General features: G+C 62.0%; 1 protein-coding gene across 2 annotated transcripts; it reads left to right on the forward strand.

Annotated features, from left to right (window-relative positions):
• The first annotated feature begins 151 nt into the window (after positions 1-151).
• On the forward strand, positions 152-9,003 carry LOC134160717 (cadherin-1-like). 2 transcript variants are annotated; one of them, XM_062612983.1, is made up of 16 exons: positions 184-327; positions 402-516; positions 3,932-4,167; positions 4,275-4,406; positions 4,497-4,652; positions 4,724-4,868; positions 4,978-5,150; positions 5,541-5,669; positions 5,786-5,971; positions 6,060-6,304; positions 6,432-6,574; positions 6,710-6,934; positions 7,155-7,376; positions 7,463-7,593; positions 7,718-7,861; positions 7,991-9,003. In XM_062612983.1, exons 1-16 carry the CDS (start codon positions 271-273, stop codon positions 8,201-8,203), a joined length of 2,652 nt encoding a protein of 883 aa, XP_062468967.1. In that variant the 5' UTR covers positions 184-270; the 3' UTR covers positions 8,204-9,003. The 2 variants fall into 2 exon arrangements, with proteins under 2 accessions (XP_062468968.1, XP_062468967.1); XM_062612984.1 differs by lacking the exon at positions 4,497-4,652 and having other exon boundaries at positions 152-327.
• Positions 9,004-9,392: the final 389 nt, after the last annotated feature.

The following is a 9,392-nucleotide window of genomic DNA, read 5'->3' on the forward strand; positions in this document are numbered from 1 at the left end:
GGTCCCATGGGCATCCTGCCCGTCCCGCCCGACCACGGCCCTGGACTGGCACCCGCGGTGCTCCCGTCGACTGCGCAGCTGGGGCGGAGGCTCTGGGGTGCCGGGGGCGGACGGCACCGCCTCCCTCGGGACGGGACGGGACGGGGCGGGTCGGGGCGGTTCCCCGTCGTTGTGTGGGGGCAAAGGCGGGCAGTGAGCGGCAGGACCGGATTCACCTGCGGCTCTGCAGTGGACGCATCTGTCGCTCCGGCACCGCAGCGGCACCCAGCTATGGGGCGGCGGGGGGGCTGCGCGGCCCCAGTCTGTTTCCTCCTGCTCCTGCTCCAGGTGAGGAACGGGACCGTGGGACCCTGCCCGGGGCGGCGGGACCCTGTCCGGACCTGACGGCTCTCTCCGGGCAGGTTGGCCACCGGCTGTGCGAGCGGGCACCGGCCTGCGAGCCCGGCTTCACCGCGGGCACCTTTGCCCTCACCGTGCCGAGGGACAGAGTGGCGGCGGGACGGGCGCTGGGGCGAGGTAAGGCGGGGGCTGAGGGGACGGGCTGGGTGCGTAGCACAGGGGTGGCTGTGGGGACGGGGTTGGAGCCTTGGGGCGCGCTGGGTCCGTCGTAGGGGGTTGGCAATGGGGTAAGAAGTGTGCCCGGGGAGTGCGGCGGTGACAATGGGGACACTCACTGCCTGGCTCCGTGAGTGGGTATCGGGACGGCGCTATGGGGACGGTGCCACGGACGGCGGGGACAGGCTTGCTGCACACCGCAGCACATAGCACCGGGACGGAGCCGCGGCTGTGTGTGTGCCCGTGCGAGGGCCCGCGGTGCCGGTGCTGCCACCGCCGCCGCCACGGCGGGGTCCGCGGGGGCCTCTCCCCGGGGTGCGCCGGCGCTGACTCAGGCGGTGCAGACCTGTCGGTGCCGGCAGCCGGGACGTGGGGCCTCGACGGCGCCCGTCCTGCCTCGGCCGCGGAGTCCCGGGGCTCATGGGGTGAACGCACTAAGCCCGGTGCTGCTGGCGCTCGGCATGCAGGGAGGCGCCAGGGAAATGCGTGCCAGGGGAAGCGGGTGTTGGGGACCCACCTTGTGTATCCTGCACATCCCCAGCCCCGATCCATGAGTGCCGGGGGGCTGCGCAGTGGATGGGGGTTGCAGGCTCCAAGAGCAGTGTTCGGGCCATCACTATCTGTGCTTATGAATGGTTTCGGGGGCTTCCAAACGCACCCCTGGTTCCAGAAGGGCTTTGCTTGGTTGCAGTGTGCAGCCAGGAGCTGAACCCTGCCCCACACAGCCGGAATTGCCTTTTGTTAGCTTTGTGACTGATCATTAACGAAGCTCAAGCAGCCTGTGCCCGGTACCAGGGTGACGGGCAGCCCCATGGCCTTGGCGTCAGGGCTGGTCTCTAGAAGCCAGGACCTGCTGGAAATTCCCCATCTCAGAACTTCCAGTTTTAGGTCCTGGCTGGAGACAGAGAGTGTGGGAGGAGCGAAGGGGATGTCTGCCTGGATGGGCCATGGTCCAGCTGGGTAATGCCTGGCCATGGTGGGAGGCATGGTGGGAGCTTAGCAATGCCACCCCACACGCCATGCAGAACTCCAGAGTCTGGCTGCTGTGAGGGCAGCCGATGAGGCGGCCTGTAATTAGCTTGATGAGTTGAGCGTGGTGTTTCGGTGTTTTCACTCCAACAGGTCTGGACAGGCTTGGGCTGGGGAAGCAAACATCTGCGCGGGGGCCGATGGGGACCCTATGGCTGTATTTGATGGGTGGGGAAGGGGGTCTCTGGGGCAGCCACATGGTGGGGCTGGGACGTTCCCATGTCAGCCCCAGGTGGGAGACCCTCGAAAGTCTGAAGTCAGGGTGAAACTGGGGTGACGTCAGTGGGTGCTAGCACCTTCACCCCAGCTCCCGCCGGGTGACGTGAGCCCCCCCCCCCGCTGTCGGCTCCCTCCCCGTCAGCGCTTGTGCAAAGGGTGAGTCAGGCTGTGCCCAGCCCTGGTGACATGCTGTGGGACGTGGGGTGGGGTGGGGACTGCACTGCTCCCCATCCTCGGTGGGGTCTCATCCTCCTGTCCTGGTCAGCACGGGGCTTGGCTGTCCCACCTAGGGGACTTGGAAGGGGGGATCCCCCTGAAGCACCCCTCCCAGCTCTCCTCACCACTCTCCCCACCATTCCCAACGAGGAGAGGGGGCCCCGGGGAGGGAAGGGCTGAGGACAGGTTTCCTTCAACTGAAGAGCTGGAAAAACAGGTTGTACGTGTCCGGGTGGGAAGTGGGAAGAGGGGGAGCGGGTGCTGAGCACACAGAACTCACTGCACCCACCTGGTGCAGGGCTGAGCACTGAGAACTCATTGCTCCCAATGTGGGGCTCGAGGCTGAGCATTCACTGCTCCCACACAGCACGGCGCAGCTCACAGGCACCAAGCCCTGTGCCTGCACCCATGGGTGCTGGGGTTCCTCCCCCCGTGCTGCCAACAACCTGTGCTGCGGCAGCACCCGGCCTGCCCCGGCACGTTCCTGCCTAGCCGGCAGCACCGGTCCCACAGCCTTTGCCGGGGGTCCTGCCATGGGGCCAGGCTGGGCTGGCAGCACCCAGTCCTCGTAGGCTGGGTTGGGGGCACCGTGTGGCTCAGCCCCCAGCCCAGGGCTCAGTGATCACTCCCCACCCGCCTCCATCCCAACTCTGATTTCCCGGCTCCATGTGGGCTGATGTAAGCCCTCGAGCTGGCCTCGTGCTGCGCTCGGGCGTGCTGCGCCGTGTCCCACCCCACCTCCGTCTCTGCGTGGTGTGGGTCACACCGGGGCCGATTGTGGCCGCACCAGTGGGGGCTCTGGTCCTTGCTGCTGGCTCAAACAAACCCTCTCCCAGACAAAGGGTGTTTGTTCAGGAGCTCCAGCAGCAAGGCCCCAGCTCATGTGATACTGCTGATGGCCCAGGCGTGGCCAGAACCTCCCCATGGACTCGCTGCAGACCCCATGTACTGGTCCTGGTCTGTACTGTGCCCGAACAGGGTGCTAAGCTGGTGATGTCAGGACAGTGCCTGCCTTGGACTGTGGTGGGTGCTGCTGTCCCTGGGGACCCCCATCAGAGGTGTTGGAGGCACCAAAGGGTGTCTGGGCAGGTTGGGTGCCTCCGCTGCTGCTCTGTGCCACTGGTGCACTGGGGCTGGCACCTTCCTGCCGCACAGATTAATGTCCCCCTCATGCAGGTGGTTGCAGTCTGAGCTGTCCCTGCTGCAGACACGTGGCCATGGTCCATGGCCATGCGGGGCCCAGGGACCCTTATGTGTCCCCAGGCACTGAGGCACCGTAACTCACCCATCTGCAGAATCCTGTGGGTCACCGCTGGCAGCCCCTAGAGCCCTGCTGCTGGAGTGATGGGTGCCAGGGTGATGGGTGCCGGGGTGCTGGGTTTCAGGGCACTGGGTGTCACTGCGAGCGAGTGGGTGCTGCCCCCGATTTTATTTGAAAAGAAGAGGTAGCAGCAGCTCAGGGCACAGCATGGGTGGCATGCCACACCGGGGACATGCTGCACCGCAGGGATGCACCATGCATGGGGTCGTGCCACATGGCATAGATGAGTGAAGCGTGGGGATGTGCAGTGCACGGTGCTATAGGTAGGGGCGCTCTGTCCTGCATGCCATCTGCCTGTTGTCATGGGCTGGCAGGGATCCAATGGTACAGCCAGTCGTGCTGCACCCATAGCGGGGATGCCCCACGTACTGTGCCACACGACATGCCCAGGACAGGATGCTGGCAGAACATGCAGCACAATACACCCCTGCCACGCCTGCTGCCCCACGGTCCCCCCGGGTCTCTGTGCCGTGGCTGTGTAGCGTGTGCCTGTCTCACACTATCATGTGCCCTCTGGCTCTGCCCCTGCCCTCAGCAGCTCCCCGGGGCAGCATCAGGAGCCCCATGCCCACCCGCTCTCCCTGTCCGCAGTGAGCTTTGGGGACTGCGGCGAGCAGCGGCGTGCCCCCTACCTCTCAGACGACACACGCTTCAAGGTGAGCAGGGACGGCGTCGTCTCTGCCACCCGGCCCCTGCAGCTCCGGCGGCAGGAGATCAGTTTCTCTGTCCACACATGGGATGCTACAGGCAAGAAGCACTCAGCCAGAGTGACCCTGCACAGGCGGTGGCACCAGCACCATCGCCACCATGACCGGGAGCAGCGAGAGGTAAAGTGCCCCCCCTCTCTTGGGGTCAGCAAAGGCCCTCTCCCCAGAGCAGAGCATGCAGGGGCTTGGCAAGGTGCTGGCACAGAGCTTAGACACTCTCCCCACAGGACACTGCAACCGATGTGCTGACCTTCCCCAAGCCCAGGCACGGGCTCCGTCGGCAGAAGAGGGACTGGGTCATCCCTCCCATCAACTGCCCCGAGAACGAGCGGGGGCCCTTCCCCAAGAAGCTGGTGCAGGTACGTGGCCCCGTAGGGATGGGGCACAGGGTGCGGAGGGGGGGCCCGTGGTGCCGGGACCCCTCTAAACGCGCTCTGCCTCGCCACCAGATCAAATCCAACAAGGACAGGGAGACCAAGGTTTTCTACAGCATCACGGGGCAGGGGGCGGACACCCCCCCCGTGGGGGTCTTCACCATTGAGCGGGAGACGGGGTGGCTGGAAGTGACGAAGCCGCTGGACCGGGAGGAGATCGACAAATACATCGTGAGTGGGGGGCCAGGATGGGGTGGACGGGACGGTCCCGGGGCCGCGCGCAGCTGACGGTGCCCTCGCAGCTCTTCTCCCATGCCGTGTCAGCCAACGGGCAGCCTGTGGAGGACCCCATGGAGATCATCATCACCGTGACGGACCAGAACGACAACCGGCCCGTCTTCACCAAGCAAGTCTTCATTGGCTACATCGAGGAGAACGCAAAGCCAGGTACGTGGGGGCTGGCAAGATGGTGACCCCGTGGCTGTGGGACCATGTAATGATATCCACTGGCTTTTGTGCCATGAATAATCTCTCTCCTGCTTGTCCCTGTGTCCAGGCACATCTGTGATGACCGTGAACGCCACGGATGCAGATGATGCGATCAATGTGAACAACGGCATCATTGGCTACTCCATCCTCAGCGAGGAGCCCAAGAGTGCGCAGCAGATGTTCACCATTGACCCAGAGAGGGGCATCATCAGTGTCATTGGCACAGGGCTGGACCGGGAGGTAAGAACCCTTGCTGCATCCCAGGGGACAGTGCAGCAGCTCAGTGATAGGACTTGCTGCAGGGACTTGGGTGTGCTGGAAATCCTGGGTCTGGCTGTTCTGGGGACTTGCCATCCCTAGGGCACTGTCCCCTGCTCTAGGGGTGTCTGCAGCCCCAGAAGCTCATTGGGATCTGCAGTAGGGATGTTACAGGTGTCCCTGTCTCTGCTGAGCCCCAGGAGTGGTGGACTGCCAGCCCTTTGGGTGGGCAGAGGGGACATCAACAAGTGTCTGTGTTGGCGGTGAACGTGGTGGCTGGAGAAGGGTGGAAGAGCAGTAGCCAATGCCCCTGGAAGACGGGGACGTACCAGACCCCATCCCTGCCCTAACCATGGTGATTTTGGCTTGCAGACTACTCCCAACTACACGCTGATCATCCAGGCTGCAGACCAGGAGGGCAATGGCTTGACCAACACTGCCACCGCCATCGTGGAAGTCACAGATGCCAATGACAATGCTCCTGTCTTTGACCCCACCATGGTACCTGAGCTGGCTCCCATGAGCCACTGCCCTCCCTGGGCCGTCTTGATACAAGTCCATTTTCCTCAGGGGGTCTGGGACCATGGGGCTGACCCTCCCCATTGCCTCTTTTGCAGTACCAGGGAACGGTGAATGAGAATGAGGTGGGGGTGGTGGTGACACGGCTGCATGTGACGGACCGGGACATGCCAGGCTCTCCAGCCTGGCAAGCTGTCTACAAGATCAAGACTGGGAACCAGGATGGCGAATTCAGCATCACCACCGACCCCAGAACCAACGATGGCATCCTGAAAACAGCCAAGGTGGGTTGTGCTGTCGTGCAGCCACCTCAATGCCACCTGCCTCTTTGTCAGCGCTGCCCAGCTCCTCTCTGCTGCTGCTCCCCACCAGGGCCTGGATTACGAGACCAGGAGCCAGTACAACCTCGTGGTGACAGTGGAAAACGCCGTCCCCTTCACCGTGTCCCTGCCACTCTCCTCTGCCACAGTCCTGGTGACGGTTGGGGATGTGAATGAAGCCCCTGTCTTTGTGCCCCCTGTCAAGAGGGTGGAGGTGATGGAGGACCTGCCGGTGGGGCACGAGGTCACCTCCTACACGGCCCAGGACCCTGATAAGGATCAGAGACAGAAAATCACGTGAGTATAGGAAAGTTGGTGGCAGGAGCCGTGCTGCAGTGCCCGAGAGGCTGCACTGTACCCACTGTGCCATGCACCCCTTCCTCCCCTTCACAGCATCCTCCCCATTGTCCCCTTCTTGCCCTAGGTACCGCATGGGCAGTGACCCTGCGGGGTGGCTTGCCATCGACCCTGAGAATGGCATCGTCACTGCAGCCCAGCCGCTGGACCGGGAGTCGGTGCACGCCATTAACAGCACCTACAAGGCCATCGTCCTGGCTGTGGACAATGGTGAGGAGCAGCCTGCCTTGCCCTTTGGGAAGGGGCTGCTGCCACCCACCTGTGTCCTACCACAGTTCCTGGGGCAGGGACTGGGCTAGGACCACCTCCCCAGGTGCCACACTAACCCCCAGGTTACCACTGCAGGGTCACCGGATGCCACTGGCACGGGGACGCTCCTCCTCCTTCTCCAGGACGTGAACGACAATGGTCCCATGCCGGAGCCCCGGCTCTTCGATGTCTGCAACCGACAGCCTGAGGATCAGACCCTGACCATCATTGACAAGGACCTGCCGCCCAACACCTACCCTTTTGAGGCAGCGCTGGAGCACGGCTCTGGCACCAACTGGACTGTCACACCAAAAGGACAAGGTAGGTGCTGCCTGCTCTGGCCTGGCCATCTGCTCTCGGTGTGGGGTGGCAGGGTGACGATGAGCAAGGGCCCATGCCAGGCCCCCTTGGCTTTCTGTGCTCCCTCCCAAGCACAGCTGGTGTTGCCCTTTGTGGTGGGGGACTGCACTAGTGCCAAGAGTGTCCCCAAACCAAGGAGCGAGGGTGCACCTCTGAGCCCATCTGCTCTCTCTGCTGCCAGACCAGCTGGTGCTGAAGCTGATGAAGGAGCTGGAGCCGGGGGAGTACAGCATCTATCTGAAGCTGACTGATGGCCAAAGCAAGTCGCAGGTGACACAGGTCAAAGCTCAGGTCTGTGACTGCGAAGGGCCAGCCAAGAACTGCGAGCGGCGAGCATATATCGCCAGCGGGCTGGGCGTCCCTGCCATCCTGGGCATCCTAGGTGGAATCCTGGCACTGCTCAGTGAGTACTGTGGGATGGGGACAGGATGGGGATGGGGACAGCTCACGCTCACCCTGCCATGCTGATGTGGTGCCCTCTGCTCGCAGTTCTGCTGCTGCTGCTGCTGCTCTTCGCCAGGAGAAGGAAGGTGGTGAAGGAGCCGCTGCTCCCACCTGAGGATGACATGCGGGACAATGTCTACCACTATGACGAGGAGGGTGGTGGAGAAGAGGACCAGGTGGGATGACTGCCGGGCTGGCCCTGCTGGCTCCCTGTGACACCTTTGGTCCTTCCCATAATGGTGCCTATGGTATCCCTTGAGCATTGTCTCCTCATGTTCTCCCTCCTCCATCCCTACACAGGACTATGACCTGAGTCAGCTGCACCGGGGCCTGGATGCCCGCCCTGAGGTGATCCGCAATGATGTGGCCCCCCCACTGATGGCTGCCCCTCAGTACCGGCCTCGTCCTGCAAACCCCGATGAGATTGGGAACTTCATCGATGAGGTGAGCACCAGCCCCATGCGGTGCTCCAGGCAGGACTTGGGGGTTGAAGACACTGATCCATGCCAGCACCATTGGGGTACCCCCAGCCCAGGGGATATGGGCACTGACCCCTCTTCTCTCCTCACCCAGAACCTGAAGGCAGCTGACACAGACCCCACAGCTCCCCCCTATGACTCCCTGCTGGTGTTCGACTATGAGGGCAGCGGCTCTGAGGCCACCTCACTCAGTTCCCTCAACTCCTCCTCCTCCGACCGTGACCAGGACTACGACTACCTCAACGAGTGGGGCAACCGCTTCAAGAAGCTGGCAGACCTGTACGGCGGTGGGGAGGAGGATGACTAGGACCCCTGGCCCGGCTGCCAGCCGCCCAGCCTAGGCAGCTTGCCTCATTTCACCCCACTGGACTGATGTTGGTTTTTGCCTCCAACACTCCTCACCCTGATGTCCACGTCCCCCTCAGTCGGCGCAGGGGAATTGCAGGGTCACCAGGGCTAGGGAGGGCTTTTTTTTGGGGATCTTCCTTATTTTTTGCCCCCTTCAGCTCCAGGCAGGGCATGGAGCTATCCAGCCCCTTACCCATCCTGGCTGCGTGGACCAGGGTCAGCTCCTCTTTCCCCAGCAGGCACAGGCTCCCACTGCCTCCCTCCCTTTGCTACAGGGGAAATAGGATTTCTCTGACGCTCTCCAAAGTACCTCGTGCTCCCTACCCAGACACAACCACCAACCTGCCACTGTGCTCAGCTTACAAAGCTGTTGCTGGAGAAGCGGGGCAGCCCTGGCACCGTGCCTCTGCTGGAGCGGGGTGAGGTGATGCATAAATGCAGACCAAAGATGCGCCGTCATGCGCTATACATGGGGGATTTATATTTGATACAGTACATACAGGCAGATTTCTATTTTTCTGTATCCCAGATTATGATGATTTCCTGCTGTGTCATGCCAGGTGTAATTATTGTGCAATGAAAGGCGCTTTCGGAAATCAAACCGGCTTCACTGAAATTCTGAATTCTGTTTTAGCTTGTTTGTATTTTTTATCATGGGAAAAGGGTCTAATGTGGGCTGGGAAGCCAGCAGTTGTCTAGTGTTGATTGTAAGGTTTTTATATAAAATTGAAATAATAAATTGTCTTAAGAAAACCAAAAGCAGCTCTGCTGGTTGCACTGCCTTTGCTGTGCTTGGTGGTCAGCCTGCTTGCAGGGAGCCATTCCTCCCTGTAGCTGTGGCCACTGCTGCCTCCAAAGGGCAGATGGGAAACACCCAAATCTGTGTAAGAGGGATGTATCCATACCAGAACGAGTGTTTTCTCATCACCAAGGCCTGGCCACTAACAGGAGGTCCCAGCTTTGCCTTGCGCCAACTCTCCCTGGATGAGTCCTAGAGAAAAAGAGAAGGGCACAGCATGAAAACCAGGCTTGTGCTTACCGTGGTGGCTGCATGCGCTGGCCCGACACCGTGACCTGCACACAGCAGAGGTGAGGAAGCTGTTAGCAAGAGTGAGAGATTGCTGATGTTTGTCCAGCCCCGGCATTGC

Source organism: Pezoporus occidentalis, unplaced genomic scaffold (genome assembly GCF_034315485.1).
Source record: "Pezoporus occidentalis ecotype Australia unplaced genomic scaffold, CSIRO_AGI_Poc_V1 ctg163, whole genome shotgun sequence".
Taxonomy (NCBI): Eukaryota; Metazoa; Chordata; class Aves; order Psittaciformes; family Psittacidae; genus Pezoporus; species Pezoporus occidentalis.